This window comes from Verticillium dahliae, genomic scaffold, assembly GCF_000150675.1.
Source record: "Verticillium dahliae VdLs.17 supercont1.12 genomic scaffold, whole genome shotgun sequence".
Classification (NCBI taxonomy): Eukaryota; Fungi; Ascomycota; class Sordariomycetes; order Glomerellales; family Plectosphaerellaceae; genus Verticillium; species Verticillium dahliae.
The window spans coordinates 570399-587540 of record NW_009276943.1 but is presented as its reverse complement, the minus strand read 5'-3'; the positions used below and the strand labels follow the sequence as shown (position 1 = coordinate 587540).

Sequence of the window (17142 nt, the reverse complement as noted above, 5' to 3'; positions counted from 1 at the left end):
CGGTTTAGATGCCGCCACAAGCTGAGGTTGAGTCCGACTGATGTGAGTGGTTCTTTGTCCAGATATCTTGAGAAAGCAGAAGAGTTGGTTGTGCCAAACAACGGTCCAAACTTTGGCCTTGTGTGGCTGATCCTCTCTCGCAGTTTTTCTCGCGATTTTTTTTGAGGCTCCCCACAGCCTGACGCCTGACCCCCAAAAATAGCGCCATCCCCATCTCGCCTACAGAGAGTAGCCTGATTGATTGCCGAGAACCTCAAGACACCAACATGTGGCGTTCGGGAGATACCGCTGTCAGGCCTCGATGACTGAACAACAGCCACCGGAGCAGGCTCCGGCACTTGTGATACACGACGGTAGCCGTGTCGTCGATGCCGATGTGCCGGTTGACTTATTGTTCGGGTGAGAGGAACACGGAATTGGCTAGAAAAAAGTCCGGCTTCGCATCCTATCTGCTGTCACGAGAATGAATCCAACTGCCGCTTCAAGTATCGCGGTCGCTGACTTGTTGGGTCGGCTAAGAGCTTCCTCTAGCCGGCCGAGCTGAAAACGTTCTAGACACTCACAGGATCATGCGACTCACCAACTTGCAAGCTGCGAAGAGATGGTGGACTATTCGCGCCTTGCATTGCAGTGTTAGGTTTTTCGTTTCCCAATTCCAGACGTCACGTCCAAGTTGCATTTCCTTCATCCCAATGTAGAACATTGAGGAGATTAGGCGAGGGTCAAAGTTCTAACATGGCACATCACGCGCGGTATGCCCATCGGGTTTCAACGCAGTGTATTATTGCGATGCTCAAAACATAGGCCGATAAGTCGCGAGTATCGACAGCCCTCCTGTTCTTCCAAATACTGGTTCATGCTGACCAAGGGTGCCCCTTGTCTTATGACATGAGAATCTGATCTGTGTGACAAGTTGCAGAGAACGAAATCGGATCATACAATCACTGTCAACGATCAAGGACTTAACGAATTGAAGTCGTTTCAATAAATGCAAAGCACCTAGCAGCTACGTCTCGTCTGGGGTAGCAAAGCATACCTGAGCCATGTCACCAACACATCCACTGATACACCTACTTGAAATATCCATTCTCACAAATAACGTGGAGTTGTACAGATCCCTTGCCGCAAAGACTGACAGAATAAATCATCAGTTCAGTTCTTGTTGATCCTGCGCCAAATCTCCGTCTCGGCTGCTGCGAGGTTCCCGCCTGCTGTGGAAGCCCATTTTTTTCGCCGCGTTTCAACACACCCTCCTCTGATCCATCGAGCGGCCCGTTCTCGCGCACCGACGCCGCGTGCGCAGCGCGCTGGTTGCTGCTGAAGTCTGCGGCGCCAGCGTTCTGCTGGTAGCCCGGCGGGTGAGCGAGGCGGTCGTTATCGTTGCCGAAGGGCAGGGGCGTGGGGCCGGGAGGCTGAGGGTAGCCGGGTGCCGTGGTCGTGGCAGTGGAAGCGCCGTAGCTTGCTGCGTAAGAGGTTGTAGGTGGCGGGATGGACATTTGGGGCGGGTACGGGATCGTTGCCTGCGGAGCAGGCGTCTGTTGAGGGGGGTGATAGGCCTCGCCGGTCTTGGGCGGCGGGGGGAGGCCGGACGCGGAAGGCACGGCTCCGGGCTGAGGGGCGGGAGGTCCGGCCGACGGGTTCTGTGTCTGAGTGGGAGGAAGGTACGAGGCCGAGGGAGCACCGGTCTGCTTGGGCAAGCGTGGTGTTGCGCCTGGCTGGGCAGCTGGGTAAGCTTGAGGTGTCGTCGGCGTCGGCGCTGGGCCTGAAGACTTGGCTGCGGCGGAGTCTGAGCCGGCAGTTTGAGGTGTTACGCCCGAAGCCTTGGCGGCGGTGATGGGGCTTGATGCGTAGATTGGTACTGGAGGCATGGCGATGAGTTGAACGATGGCCTGATGAGAAGCGTGTGAGCTAGGTAGATATCGGAACGATCTGGGGTGTCTGAGCCGTGGACACACTTTGTGGTTATGCTCCGGGATATAGTGAGGTCTTGCGAGTGGCTTGTACTATATTGAGGTGTAGCAGGCAGACGTAAATGGCAGCCTGTCTGGCGTTGTTACGTAGTTTATTGAGACAAGGCGTTCTGAGTGTTGATGGCTACCTACTGTGACAGCTCTCAATGCGGAAGGTGGCGACGTCACATCAAGTGACGTCAGGTGACTGGCTTCATACCACGTAACTCCAACTCTGATGGCGTCCATATGGTGAACGCACGAGATCGGCACAAACTCACAACACTATATCAGTGCCTCCTTTCATTTCTAGGGAAGAGGACTTTCATTGCGGAAGAAGATTTCTTTGAACAAGAAGCGCAACAGGTTTCCGGGCATGGGAATTTTAACATGGAACTTGGTGGTCACTGAGTAACAACTTATGAGAGATCTAAAAACGTCTGTTCAACCCCGATAATTTTCCGTACAAGCAAGGAAATAATGCTCACCCATCCCCACCAATATGCATCCCATATTTTGACTGTGAATACGTTTATTGGATCGTGATACTGCTAGTAGAGGCTCTTTCGAACAGTCAGAAGTGATGGGATGGTCTCCGGCATGTGCCACAGAGCTCTCGGCGACAGCCACAGTGAAGGCACGGCTAAAGCTCGGGTGGCTGTGAAGCTTTACTGTTTGTGGATGGCGCATGAATCCTCTACAGGGATCGCAATAGGCTGCACCTCACGTACCTTGAGCACTGAAGCAGTTGCTGGGCCCGCCGACGAAGTGCTGAAGCCGTTGCTGTCCGTTCAACATTCGAGAATTGACGCCGCGCCTCTGGAGCTGCTCAACACCAGCCCGCGTAAGCCTTGCAATCGCAACCGCCTCAACACCTCCTGCAGACGGCGCAACCCCCCGAGGGGTTGAATTGATCTTAGTCGACTCCTTACACTGGTCCAGTCTGCGCCATCTTGACGGCAGAAGAGGAGGACGACAAAGTAAACGGGGGCACATTAAAACTCGCGAGGGAGAGATCAATCGAGAGTCCCGGATTGCAAAACATCGCCCACCATGGTCGGAAAAGTTAGCGAGAAGGTTCTCGCCCGTGAGGGTAAGCCTGAATGATTCGTTCCCTCCAATTGTTGTCCCCAGTTGCTAAATGCTGGCGCATAGGCCTAGAGAGGACCGACAACAACATGAAGATGTCTAGTTGGCCCGAGGCGACCCCGATCAACCAGAAGAACTACTACACGTGCGTATTTCCTTGCCAATCATCCCGAAGGTCCCAGCTTCTGACGTGTCTGCGATCACAGCGATTACATGAAGCGCGATGACCAGATCCTAGCTACTCGCCTGCAGAACGACGCCACTCGCGACAGACTTGTCCAGAACGCAAAGGACCGCGACCGAGCTCTCGCACGCAATGGAAACGCGGAGGTTCCTCTTATCATACCCGAAATTCACGGCGATGATGCCCCTTCCGAAGTTGGCGGGCTTGACCCCTCCAAAGTCATCGTCATCCATCCCGGCAGCCAGAACCTCCGCATCGGCTTCGCGAGTGATGCGCTACCCAAGTCGATCCCTATGACACTGGCCAACAAATACCCGCAGACCGAGGCTGACGCCCACGATCCGATCCCGCGCCGCCAGGCCGATGCGCAGACCGCCGATGAGCAGTATGGCGAAGAGTGGTCCAAGAAGTTCACCAAGTGCAGTCATGACCTCAAGATGGAGATGCGTGCCAACAAGCGCAAAGTTCTGCCAAATTCCAAGGAGCTGGTTCTCAACTATAACCGCCGCACCGAGCCGGATGTTATTCCTCAACACAATGACCCGTTGCAAATCGAATGGACTGATGTCAAAACCTTGGACGACCCCCAGTCGACGGCATCATGCTTTATCGGCGGAGAGGCTCTGAGAGTTCCTGATGACTCGGATCCCAAGTTCAAACTCTGGTGGCCCATGCGGCATGGCTGGCTCAACGAGGAAGACTACGAAAGCGCAGAGCACCTTTTCAACGATTTCGAAACCGTCATCGAAAAGGCCATTCGGCAGGACCTCGGCCTCTCCCGAAACAGCGTCTGGCCGCAGTATAGCTGCGTCTTCGTGATCCCCGATCTATATGACAAGAAGTACGTAGAAATGCTGCTTCGCTTTTGCATGATCGGCTTTGAATTCAACAAGGTGTGCTTCATCCAAGAGAGCATGGCTGCCACGTTCGGTGCCGGATATACTCAGGCATGTGTCGTGGATGTTGGTGCTCAGAAGACGTCCATCTCATGCGTTGAGGATGGCCTCTGCATTGAAGACTCTCGCATTAACCTCAAGTACGGAGGATACGATGTCACAGAGACGTTCATCAAGATGATGCTTTACGACAACTTCCCATACCAGGAGATCAATCTGCAGCGGCGCTATGATTTCCTGCTCGCAGAGGAGCTCAAGATCAAGCACTGCACCATGTCACAGGCCGACATTTCTGTCCAGCTTGCTCAGTTTCATCTTCGTGCACCAAATCAGCCCACCCACAAGTACCAGTTCAAGACGTATGACGAAGTCATCCTAGCCCCCATGGGCTTCTTTGACCCTGACTTGTTCGACAACGATCACAAGCTGAAGGGCCGCCGCAAGCTCGTGGATCGATCCTACAACGCTTACGAGGCCGAAATACCAGACGACCCTACATCGGCTGCGCAGTTTGGCATTCTGGCTCTCGTCAAGCCCTCCCTGAACGCTGCCACCGCCCCGGCCGCCCCCGCTGGCTCTGTGAACGGCATCGGCGCATCACAAACGGAGGTCTCCACTCCCATGAAGGAGAAGCCACAGCCATTCGATAGCTTCAAACGCAGTGAGAACGGCACAAATGGCACCCCTGGAGGTTCCAAAGCCACATCACCGGCACCGGAAGGCGCCAGTACACCGGCTCCTGCGCCCTTCGTCTTTGGCGCAGGAAGGGAGGGCATTAATGGCAGCCCAGCCCCGAACGGAGGGACACCGGCGCCTAACGGAGCAGCTGCCTCGCAACCCCCTGCCGGCATGTTCGTCGACGCGCATGCGCGAAGCGCCAAGTCGATTGCCGTTGAGCGTGATGAGGTGCTTCCAATAGCCCCTCTTGATCTGGCTATCCTCACAAGCATCTATAACGCTGCCAAGGGCGACGAGAAGAAGGTTCGTGATCTGTTGGGCAGTATCATGGTTGTTGGCGGTGGCTCCAAGATTCCTCAATTCACAGCAGTCCTCGAGGAGAAGCTCAAGGTCCGACGTCCGGACCTGCAAGACCGCATCCTCATCAGTCGTAGCGCCAGAGACATGGACGAACAGGTGGTGGTGTGGAAGGGAGCCAGTGTCTTCGCCAAGCTTCCGACGAATGATTCGTGGGTCACGCCGTTCGAGTTTGAGCGCCAGGACGCCCGCATCCTGCACCACAAGGTGCTCTGGGCTTGGTAGACGGCAAGATGACGATATGAGGGACGGGAAGCTGACTACTGGCGTTTGCTACATTGGCATGGAGTTGAGGTTGCTTGGTTGCACATGTAAAAGATTGGGGACCTGATTGATACCAGGGCTTTTGGCAGGGCAAAGGGTTTCCGACGGCATGTTGGATCTGTAGGGCGGGCCAAGAACAAGCAATGAACGACTAGAGCCTAACATTTCCTCCTCGTGATCATTCAAGACTCGCGCTGGCATGCATTTTTATGTCAAGTGCCTCCTTATTTCTATTGGGGTGAGTGAAGTGGGAGGTGGTCATGAGGCGCTGGGGCTTACCTAACAGCACATGCACGGGCTCTCGCGTCTGCCCGCGTACCGATGATGCGTGTTTCCAGCATCCTGGAGCTTGATTGACCAGGATCCCTCCTCCTCGTTCTGCAGTACATCAACAAACACAGCCCAACACCGAACAGGACCCGCGGCCTCTTCGAAATGTGAGCTCTATATTCTCGCGCTCGACAGCAAGCAATCTAGACACCTCACCCAACTGAAACACACCCAACACAATGGCCCTCATCCCGCGCTGCCTCCCGTTCGCCAGCTCGACTACGCCACTTCAAGCTGTGACGTACCTCCTCGGCATATCTCTCTTCTCCATCTCTTTCCTGGTGTTCCTCAACAGCAGCGTCTCCTTCGTGATCACAGACCTCATAGGCGTCAAAGATGGCGTCGGTGATATTGTCGGCACACTTGGTTTCGTCGACGAGATTGTCGCCCTCGTCGCCTGCCCAGTTTGGGGTCTCGTTTCCGACCGCCTCGGTGTGAGATGGGTCGCTGTCATCGGCTACACGGTCATCGGCCTCTCGCTTTTCCTGTTTGTGCAGGCGGGCAATGTCTATCCTCAGCTTCTGCTGGCGCGCATCTTCTTTGCTGTCGGTGCCACTGCTGCGTAGGTTCGGCCCTGTAGAGCTTCGTCATCGTCAATAACTGACCAAGGAGACAGGGCGACCATGGTTACGGCCATCCTACCTTCTCTGACAGGCGAGAGCGGTGCCGCATATGATGAATCGACGACATCACCTTTCAAGCCGACGCAGAACGCTAGGCACAGCATAGCCATGTCACTCGAGTCGGACATTACCATTACACCTGAGCGGTACAGGGGGATCGAGCCAACCGAGGAGGAAACCGCCCTCAGCCAGGAGAGGAACAGCATCTCCACACTTGAGAAGCCCTCTGCTCTGGCCGGGTTCGTTGGATTATTCACAGGATGCGGGGCGCTGGTTGCCCTGTCCGTGTTCCTTCCTCTGCCCGCTCGCTTTGGCGATATCGAAGGTGTGACGCCTGCTGAGGCCATCACAGACAGTTTCTACGTAGTGGGCATTGTCGCCTTTCTCGTCGCCATATTCGTGTTTGTCGGCCTCCGCGATCTTCAAGGCGAAGACGGCAAGGGTTGGAGAGTGTTGCTTGGGCTTCGAAACAGGGACGGAGAGCCGACCGAACAAGAAAGCCACGAGAAGCAGGTAAGTCGAGTCAATGGTTCATGTCGCCGTGGCTCGTTTGCTAAGATGCCCGTAGAAGGTCTTGCCTTATCTCCGCCTCCTGCGAGATTCCGTTTCACTCGGCTTCAGCGACTCCCAGATCGCCCTAGGCTACCTAGGCGGCTTTGTAGCCAGAGCCTCGACTGTAGCCATCTCTCTCTTCATCCCCCTCTTCGTGAACACCTTCTTCATCAGCAACGGTTTCTGCCAAGGGTCGCCGCATGACCCTTCGCCGGAATTGAAGAAGGAATGCCGATCCGCATACATCTTGGCATCTATCCTTACGGGTGTCGCTCAGCTTTGCGGCCTTATCTGCGCACCTATATTCGGATACCTCTCCAGGCGGCCGGGAGCCGTTAATTGGCCTATCATCGTAGCCACTGTCTTTGGCATCGTGGGCTACATCGCCCTCCCCCAGCTCTCGAGCCCTGAATTCAAAAATGTCGATGGCCGCGGTGGCAGCCCTGCCATTTTCTTCATCGCGGCTCTCCTGGGCATCAGCCAAATTGGTGCCATCGTCTGCAGTCTCGGCTCCCTCGGCCGCGGCGTGTTGACTGCTGACCTGCCGAAGACGCAGGTTGTTGCCACAGTGGAGGAGTCGACAGAGGCCCTTGAAGCCGAGGACGAGCATGCGCCGCTGCTAGCACACGATGCAAGCGTCGATGCCGTTTCTCGCGTGCGGCTCAAGGGGTCCATTGCCGGCGTGTACTCTTGGTGCGGCGGCATTGCGATCCTTCTCCTGACAAAATTGGGTGGGTACTTATTTGATTCGACGTCTGTCGGGGCGCCGTTCTACATGATGGCGGTATTCAATGGATTGCTCCTCGCTGCCAGCCTAGGTATAGACATGGCGCGCGTGTTCAGCACGAACCCGAAATAAAACGAAAGCTAGCATACGAGTGTATCATCAACGAAGTAAACGAATACAGATACGAAGCAGGTTCCTTCATCATAGCATTTCCGTGAGTGCTCAATATCCGAGCCAGGTGGCCTGAAGGGCAATCGTGAGCTTCTAGGCGATGCTGCGCGGCTACTCGTTCCATGCTTGCATATTTCGTTTGCCGATCCGACGAAATATTTTTTTTGTCATCTGCGTATATTGCAAGAAGAAATGAGTCTAGATCTGGTCTTCGTCTTTGTCCGCGGAGACGACTGCAGTCTCATACTCGATAGATTGACCACGGTGTGGATAGCTGGGTCAGACCTACGATGCCTACTCGTCATATACCTGCTGGCCTCGTTAGCGTATGTCAAGCGGTAGGCGGGGTAGATCGCAGCGTCGCCCTCACATGTAGCAGTTGATCCTGAAGCACACCACCTTGCGAAGCAACAAAGTTCCACGTTTCACCTGAGTCACCCCGTGCCCACCTTGTTGGACATGTTGGTATTGTAGACATTCAACGTGGCCAATCACCCAAGACAGGAAGGACATTCATCACGCGGAGCGGAGGATAAATCAGTACGAAAGCAGAAAGGATCCATTTTTAACTCTCCATACGAGACCGACCAGACCTAGAGTACCTGTGGTGGATGGAGACCGAAAGCCAGGATCCTACCAGAGACCAAAGAAAGGATGCCGGCCTATTTCCTTCAAGGAGAGAACTGTTGACGACTCTGCGAGGAAAACCAGTGTGGGAAAACTTTTCGGTCATGAAAACGCAACCTCCTTTTCAACCCAGTCGTTTCTGAGAAGGTGCGCATGCCGAATGAGCAGAGGGCGTCTTATACCTGCTCATGCCGCCTCTGTGGGCTCCCAAGTGAGTTTGGGGGAGCGAGCAGCTTATTTGCCGCCAAGGCTGGGGAAGGCCGACTCGTCCTTGGTGTTGATGGCGGCGTTGGCCTCCTTGCGACCACCACCACGATCAGCGCGCTCGCCGCCGCGGAAGTTACCGCCACGGCCACGCTCGCCACCGCGGTCACCATGGCCACGGCCACCACGGCCGCCACGGCTGCCGCGCTCGCCGCTGAATCCGCCGCGCTGGGGGCGCTCAGGCTCGACGTAGCGCATATCGATGTCGATGGTCTCCTTGGTCTTCTGGGTGCGCTCACGCTTGGCCTTGCCGCTGGAGGCGGGCATGTAATCGCTCTCATCGCGGACGACCTCCTGAGTGGCGCCCCACTTCTTGGAGGAGCCCTCGTTGGCCTTGCGGACCTCAGGGGTGCTGTCGAGAGCGGCCTTCTTCTCGGCGAGCTGAGCGAGGTAGTCGTTGTAGGAGACGTGCTTGTCCTCAGGCTCCTCGACCTTCTCCTCGGCATCCTCAGCGGCGGCATCCTTCTTCTCAGCCTCGGCGATGGCATCACCGGCCTGCTCGTCCTTCAGCTCAGCGTTGCCCTCAGTGGCACCCCAAGACTGGGCAGCCTGCTTCTCAGAGCCGCTGAAAATTGCTCGTTAGTATTTGTAACGGCCACTACGGTGGGCATTGTGCTGAATTTACCTGGGAAGACCCTTGGTGTGACGGTCGTCACGCTCGCGAGGGAAGCGACCACCACGGCCTGGGCAAAACATTAGCAGTCCGTCGACAAAGGACAAGCGCCTGGCGGCAAGCTCAGCGGAATGGACTCACCACCACGGCCACGGGCGCCGTAGCCACCACGGGCGCCGCCCTTAGCGGCCTCCTCAGTAGAGCGGCCACGGTTGCGGTCGCTGCCGGAGTTACGGTCGCGGAAAGCTGGCAGAAATCGTCAGCTGGTGTTCATCATGACGGAGGCACGGCGTAACATACCGGCATCGTTGCCGGAACCACCACGGCGGTTGCCAGCGCCGCCAGCGGGAAGGCGGGCGGGAGCCTCAGGCTCGGCGTTGCGCTTAGTAGTGCGAGCGACCGGCTTGTCGACGGTCTTCACGGGGGCGCGAGGGGTGTCATCGCCATCGTCGTTACCTGTGGAGGAGGGTTAGACTCGAGGCAATTGATATATGTCACGACGAGAGGCCGGATTGGGCATCGCGAGTTGCATACCGAGGAGGTCGTAGAGGTTCTGTGGGATTCCAGTCAGCTCCGTGCGGGCAGAGGAAGGGGTTCAACGGATATAAATGAATTCCAAGACAATATCGATAATGTGTCTGGAGGGCTGAAGAAAGTTGGTTGTATCATGGACGACGTTATGGACGACCGTCCAACATGGCCACGACGACGAAGATTGGTGGTGGGTATGAAGAAAAAAAGAGACATGGCACATACCTTGCTTGCGACCGACATCTTGTCGCCTGGATTGTGGTTTACAATAGCGACCTAGTCTTTCTTATATTTTGGGGGAAGATCGCACGGTCAGACCACCATGACACTGCGCAGTGACGATGCTTCGGGAGGTCGGGGAGGGCGTGTGGTTGGTGATGATGTACGGGAGGTGAAGAAAATGCGCGACGAGGACGAAGCCAGAGCCAGCCAGCACGAGCACCATCTGGGGACGGCCAGCCACTGTTTGGGCGAATGAGAAGCGCCGGGGCCCCGCTTGGGCCAATTCGGTCCATCTTCGGGTTCGCTTAATGTGGTTCTTGTGAATCGCACCGCGAGATTCCTTAGGGTTCGACTCCGGCAGCATGATAATCCGCTCCGGTCAACGCTGCTCATTGGCTCAGTAGCCAAGGGACCGGGGCTTCTTGGATGACTCAGCTGGACGAGGGCTTCGCAGCTGGTCCGTCTCATTTCAGGTTGGAACTGAGCTCCAGCTCCGCACCTGGCCAGCACCGCACCCGGACGTCATCTTTCAGTGGCATCATCCGCCCAAGTCAGCCTACCGGAATGATCCCAACTAACACCAATAGCCGGTCATGCGACGACCTGCTGATCGACTCAGCGTGCCACTATCCCGAGATGTCAGCCTGACTTCCTCATGGCCCGCTTGTCTAAGCCAGACTCAACCCTGGACCGAGGTGTAGCTGCAAGCTGCAAGCTTAGGCCCTGGACGCCAACTGCCGACGGCCAATGCAACTTCTCAGCCAATCCCATCTTCTCCACAGCCCGCCACGGATCACTTTGGGGAAGTTCGCCTCTCAAGTGATGGAGGCTGATCTCAGGGGGCTCAGCACAGCCGGGGTTGGCTTTCATTAATGCTTACTGCCGTTCGAGTTGAAGAGGCAGCTCGTCATCGCTGCTGGCCACTTAACTGGTAATCCTAGGCTCATCCGACCCATCCATGTTGCGCACGCTCGAGTCCCTTTTACCTGGTTGGCTACAAGGCCAATCAGTCTTCTTCTGTACGCTTCTGCCATAAGTGTACCACCATGTAAACCAGTTCACTGGCTCTAGGAGGCCTGGAAGTCCCTGAACGGGGTGTATTCGGCCGCTGCAAGGAACGCCCTCGAAAGTATCACGTGGGAGGGTATTAACATTTCAAAATGTAGCAAGTGAAAATGTCTCCTCTCATCACGCATGGATGAGCGATACGCCGTGGGAAGGTGCTCACAGCCGATTTAAAGCAGCACCAGCGAGTAGAATCAATAGACCCGCGATAGCCAGACCTTCGGAGGGAACTTGCCACAAAAAATGGCTATATTGGCACCTGGCTCGGCGTTCCCTCAGTCAACGATGAAAGCTCCAAGGCAATAAGAAAGACTTGCGTGGTACAGCCACCACGAGACTCTTCGAGCACCAGGCGTGCTTTTCGCAATCTTCTTGGCCATGATATTGCCTTCCCCCAAGTCTTCCCAAGGGGACACTTATTCGTTCGCTCTTTCTCAAGTCACTGATCTCTTCCGATCTCATTCTCGGGTTCCCGGAAGCCTTCTAAGAGATGAAGTATATGTTCGAGATGCTGTAGGAAAGATGTAGCTGTTCGGACGCTGAGCTTTACTCGACTGAAGTCACCCTCTAGACACAGCTCGAGCTGAGGTCACATATATATGCCGTTCCTTGTCGACCGCCATCTGACAAAGGGTTAGCAGTCTCGGCGATCGTCGCATCAACATTGCCAGGATCATGGCCTTACTGTGTCTCACGTTCTTGCGTTGGCTATTCATATCCCTCTGTCCATCAGGCCGCGCAATCCAAAGAAGTCTTGAAAGCCCGTCCGGCCAAGCTCAGAATATTGGCCCATTTGCTGCATCGTAAACTAGGTAGAGAGGGCCGGGACGCGAGGTACATGTACATGTATAACGAAAGCTCAAGGCCTACCGGTTCTCGACCGCGTCTCGTCTGCTTACTCCACAGACCATTGCTCATGACAAGCTTTCACACTGATTATGAACGCTGGCCCTAGAGAAAAACTTCGTCTCTAACCCACGCTGACGGGAGTATGGCGGTGTGCAAGACGATGCTGTGGTGGATTTGAGTTCGATGCGACACCGACAGTATAGGTACATTGTCATATGCTTCCTGGGACTGCAATCCTGTTGCACTATACGTTGTGGGTGTACATTACTATGATTAACTTTACAGTTGACTCTGCTCCCTCGACATGCTTCTTTGTGATGTGAAATCCATAACCGTCGACGCGCTGGGTAATGGAGCACAAGCGTAGGCACTTTGACTTCGGGACTCGTGGAGACTACATGGTACTTTGGAAGATCCATGAATTCATTGAAGTTAGAGATAAAGAATGAACCATACTTTCACTCACTGCCACGATGTGTTTTCGGAGCAAGACTGCATAGGTTTTTAGTGTGTTAGGAGGTTGATAATCCAGGATCCCCCAGTGACACTTTGAGGACGTGGCAAAGTCGGCACACATCCCAGTGACTATGCGCTGTCCTGAACATGTGACAGCCACTTGCTGACGAAAAACGCGTGGTTCATTGTGCACACACAGCCAGGAAAACCTCCACGCTACCTCGAGAACAACACCGGTGATTGAACCAGCCAATCCGGACACGTCCACGGTTCGCCGTGTCGCACGATAATACTGCCTATCAAGAAACTTCCCGGCCACCAGAGCAGCGGCCGTTGTGTAAGGGAGGCAAAGAACTGGACTTCTGAGAGTCCAAAACCCGCTCTGTTCATAACACACCGAGCTTCCTCCAACACACCCAAGACACAACTGCCAAGGCATTTCGCCATCATCTCATGCACGCCATTATGCCGCGGTCCCCGACCTGCATGACAGGGAAAACCTCGATGCATAAATCACTTTGTAGAAACAAGGAAAGCAGACCAAAGAAAATAAAAAATGAAAAGGATTGGACAGCTTTGCCTCTGACATTTGTCAACCCATCACAACTCAGAACCTCCAACACGTAACCCGTACTCCAACCGGCACATGACCTCCAATTCCCAACACCTCCACACAACCTCCGCCCGTGCCCGTATCGGACCAGACGGAACCTCACCCCCTTGGTGACATGAACCCCCTTGTCGGCACCCCGCTATCCCTCATTCGGACCCAAAAGAGCACATCGTGCATTAGCGCCATGATGCCCGCCCTCCGATCCCGGATCCTCCTACAGGGCGCGCTCTCGCGCCCCGTCGGTCCCCACCGCATCATTATCCGCACACCCCCGCTTCCTGCCCGCCCGGCGCTACACAATTCTTGCGCCCTCTCAACCTGCCAACTGAGACTGAGGGAAGAAAGAGCGGCATGGTCGGTAAGTGCATGATCTCCGAGTAGGCGCTGGGCGGATATTCGCAGGAAAATAATCAAATACGAAAGAAAAGGAGAAGACGTCCCGTTGAAATATGATTAACAAAGAGTTGGGACAGTTGCGCCAAGTGCAAAAGGCTTGGTTGACCTGTCAAGACGTCAATCTTCACCCAGAAAGGTGCAGCTCCAGTAGACAAGCATTTTCCTGTCCTGGCGGCCGGCTATGAAGGACAAGACAAGCGGTGGCATGGCTCGCGCTGCGAGGACGCGCTCAGGGTCGTGAGTTGCTGATGGAGGAGAAAAGGGAGGGCTTTGGTCGGGCTCCTTCATACCAGCTCAGCAATGCCTTCCGCTTGGAACGCACGATATCTCCCCGCCGCCCCGTGCTCCTCCGCCCAGGAAACGCGCCCCAAATCTCACGATGTCCCGCCCGCTCGAGTCAGAAGCAGTCACTTTCACTGTCTCGGCGCCTTGGTGCTCTGCCTGATTACGTACTCGCCCTGGGGATTTGTCTTCCCCAGGGGGGTCTCCCGGCAGGATTTGACCACAAATGTGATGCGCCTAATGAGAGATCGCCAGCGTTCCTGGTTGTGACGTGACCAGACACTGAAAGTGTTTAGCATTTGTGGCCAGACCCTCTCATTTACATCATTACGTTTAACGTAGGTAAGAACCTGGGTGAAAACCTGGAGGCGGGGCTCGTGTACGAGAGTGGATGGACGGCCAAGGACGAAGTTTTGATGGATACTATGCATGTTCCATTCGCAATGTTCGGCCCAGCTAGCGCTGTAGGCTCGAAGATGATATAGCGTCAAAATGACGAATAGACTAACTATTGGGGGTTAATGTGGTTTGTTGTTTGGTTGTTTGTTGTTTGTTCGAGAATCCCCCCGTTTCGCAGGGTTTTGAGAAAGCCACTTTTGTGATGTCCACCAACGCCGGGTAAAACAGTTCAAAATCAGAAAAAGCACAAGAAATGGTTATACAAAATCCGAAGACAGATGCCAAGCCGCCGCCGCACACCCCCCGCCGACATGGGCACTACCGCCAACCGCCATCTGTCGCTCATCTGTGTCTCGAGAGTCGTTTTCGCAACTTCTCCCGGGTGAAGTAAGAAGTGATTTCGCCTGCGCCATGTAAAGTCGTGTCCTGAACGAATACCACGAGAGCCCATATCTGGGCTTCTCCGTACCGTGGAAATTAAGGGAGCCGTTATCGCCGTTGGCTCTGTCGTAAGAATTCGTCTCGACGCTGTCATGAAATGCCGCCCTGGGTATCAACTTTTTCGTTCGCCGTAAATCATCCGCCCCAAATAAGATAAGAAGAAGAGTATCTGAGCTTGCCCGACAAGCCAGGGACCAGGTCGGGCTCGCTGAGGTTGTAGAGGTCCAATGGACCTTCCTACCTCATGTTGCTAGTGTCGAAGGAGAATTGCGTGGGGAAAGCCATGCTCGCGCTGAGACCAAAGGGGTCCCAGTCGCCTCCATTGTCGAGAAGCTGGGTCATGGAAGGATATGCGCCGTGTGGTGCCTGGGACGACTGAACAGCCTCGCCTTGCGTAACGTGATGGCCGTTGTGTCCGCCGTTGGGCGAGGTCACCATTGATGGTTGGCCGTCTTGATACTGCGCGGGGTAAGGCCCCGGGCCGCTCGGAGTGTCCATCTCCGAATCGTCGACCATGTCAGCCGGAGCATCATATTCTTGCTCTGCAGTGAGGTCGGTGGTTAGCCATCGTTTGAAGTGATGCAATGCAGGAAAAAGCCTTACCAAGCTGTTCAATGTGGTTCTGGAATGCCGGCGTAGGATAGTACTGAGCTCCGGTACCGACGCGAGCGGGACCACTCGACATCATGTGCGCCCGGGTGGCAGGGTTCATGGGCGCCAGAGGGCTGATGTGCGACTTCATCGCGCCAGCCATCCGGGGGGCGTGGTCAGACGCGGCAGGAGAGACGGCCGAAGGGCCGCCAAAGACGGATGCAGTTCCGGTGGGCGAGTTGGCATGCGACGAAGGCGTTGGGCGGCTCTTGGGTGATGCCGTCGAGGTGTGAGCGTGGAGCGGGGGTAGGGCCCCGATACCACGCTCCAGTTTCGGAGCAATACTCGAGTTGGACCTGCGAGCTTGGTGCCTGCCCATGATGGCGCGCTGGATCGGCGGCGGCTGTACCATGTTCTGAGGAACATGGGTAGGGCCCAGGTTAGGGCTGCCAGTTTTGGCGCGGAGCTCGGCCTGAACGTCGATGCCCTTCTCGAGCAGGATGCGCTCGAGGAGAGAGTTCTTGTAGCGAAGCATCAGACATTCATCAGCAGCAGTACGGTGAGCAGCCTGCAGGTTGTGGAGGTTCGACTCATGGACGCGAATGGCCTCCTCGAGCTGCTTGATGTACTCAGTACGGCGCTCACGGAAGGCGGCCTGCGCCTGTCGGTTACGCTGCTTGCGTTCCTCCGAAGTGGCATAGATCTGAGACGGAGGTTAGCATCTGATTGGAGTGATATGGTGCGATGGCTAGGGGTCAGCACCAGGATGGCATCGGGGAGGTGTCGGCGGCGGGACGTCTGCTGCTTGACGGCGATAGTCGCAGGCAATACTGATGCTAGACTTGGCACCGCACAAGGGTTTGGGGAAAAGTGCAAGAGGCTGGATGTTCCATGTCGTGGCTATCTGGCGGGGTCGTTGCAATAGCAGGGCAGATGGGGAGATGAATAAATGACTGGATGGATGGATGGCTGGGTGGGTTGGGTGTAGGCGTGGCAGTGGGTGAGGCATACAGGTGGTGGACAAGGAGAGACAAGTGGTACCTACGGGCTTGCGGCCGCCCTTGCGCTTGGGCTGCTGGTTCTCCTGAGAGGCATTACCAGCGGCGTTGTTGGCGTTGTTGGCAGAAGCATGGTGGTCGGCCTCGAGGCTGGAGCCTCGGGACTCGGGCGTGTCGCCGTCGACGGCGTCGTGCTTGTCGATGGACATGTTCTCTGCCATGCCTCTCCTCTTCTAGAAGCTGGGACGAGAATCTGGGGTACGGGGACCACAGAGGCGATTGCCGCTTGGCAGCAAAGCACCCCAGGCTGTCAAGCAAGCAAAACGGGCAGCTGTGACGTCGCAGCGTTCCACACTGGACGCGGATTGAAGCTCTGGATGGTGGAAACGCGGTGGTTTGGGGAAGGGTTGGTGCGTCGCTGCGGGCGCAACGAGATGGAAAGCGGTACTGCTGTGTGCGTCCGGGCGAGCGATAGAGATGACCGACAAGGGGAGGGTACTGTAGTGCGTGTTTGCGCCCGCAAATGGGCACCGGTAGGACGGTTGAGATCTCGGAGCCGCAAAATAGAGTACGGCTTGTGCCTCTGGTGCCTCTCGTGCCTGGGGGCTCGGGGGGCGAAGAGGATGGCAGCGGGCGCAACGGGCGAGAGAACAGCAGTTGAATGGACAATTGAATGGTTTTGGCCAGCCCAGAGATAAGAGATGCAAGCGATGAGAGGTTGCGGTGTGTAAGGAAATGAAAGAGGCCCGGGGGGCTTTTATGTAATGAAAAAAAGATTTGGGGGTTGCTCGGAGGTGCCTGCCCTCCTTTGCTACCGTTCCTGCGAGCCCGCCCAGCTAACCTCACCTTTACCTAGACCCCCCTTCCCCCCCCCCTCCCCTCCTCCTTCCTGTGCGTCCTGTGGCCCCCGCTCACCCCCTGGTCCTCAGCGCATCCCTGAGCCAGTCAAAACAGCCATGGTCCCCGCTCACTCCG

At 55.8% G+C, this 17142-nt stretch overlaps 5 protein-coding genes across 5 annotated transcripts; 2 read left to right on the top strand and 3 right to left on the bottom strand.

The window, feature by feature from the left end:
• Nucleotides 1–1070: 1070 nt before the first annotated feature.
• VDAG_06464 (uncharacterized protein) lies at nt 1071–2198 on the bottom strand (the record flags this gene model as incomplete). Its single annotated transcript, XM_009658842.1, has 2 exons — nt 1071–2003; nt 2103–2198. 2 exons carry the CDS (start codon nt 2196–2198, stop codon nt 1071–1073), a joined length of 1029 nt encoding a protein of 342 aa, XP_009657137.1.
• Nucleotides 2199–3002: 804 nt separating this feature from the next.
• On the top strand, nt 3003–5378 carry VDAG_06463 (uncharacterized protein; the record flags this gene model as incomplete). The annotated part of the gene is made up of 3 exons (XM_009658841.1): nt 3003–3042; nt 3105–3183; nt 3245–5378. The coding sequence occupies 3 exons, from the start codon at nt 3003–3005 to the stop codon at nt 5376–5378; spliced, it is 2253 nt and encodes a 750-aa protein (XP_009657136.1).
• A 548-nt stretch (nt 5379–5926) lies between these two features.
• Nucleotides 5927–7781, top strand: VDAG_06462 (uncharacterized protein; the record flags this gene model as incomplete). Its single annotated transcript, XM_009658840.1, has 3 exons — nt 5927–6309; nt 6364–6883; nt 6939–7781. 3 exons carry the CDS (start codon nt 5927–5929, stop codon nt 7779–7781), a joined length of 1746 nt encoding a protein of 581 aa, XP_009657135.1.
• A 900-nt stretch (nt 7782–8681) lies between these two features.
• On the bottom strand, nt 8682–10071 carry VDAG_06461 (elicitor protein; the record flags this gene model as incomplete). Its single annotated transcript, XM_009658839.1, has 6 exons — nt 8682–9276; nt 9337–9394; nt 9466–9570; nt 9625–9780; nt 9859–9895; nt 10021–10071. The coding sequence occupies 6 exons, from the start codon at nt 10069–10071 to the stop codon at nt 8682–8684; spliced, it is 1002 nt and encodes a 333-aa protein (XP_009657134.1).
• A 4408-nt stretch (nt 10072–14479) lies between these two features.
• Nucleotides 14480–16859, bottom strand: VDAG_06460 (MEAB protein; the record flags this gene model as incomplete). Its single annotated transcript, XM_009658838.1, has 5 exons — nt 16215–16859; nt 15182–15872; nt 14820–15120; nt 14607–14683; nt 14480–14541 (listed from the first exon to the last, which is right to left on the bottom strand). Exons 1-5 carry the CDS (start codon nt 16374–16376, stop codon nt 14480–14482), a joined length of 1293 nt encoding a protein of 430 aa, XP_009657133.1. The 5' UTR covers nt 16377–16859.
• Between the last annotated feature and the right edge of the window lie 283 nt (nt 16860–17142).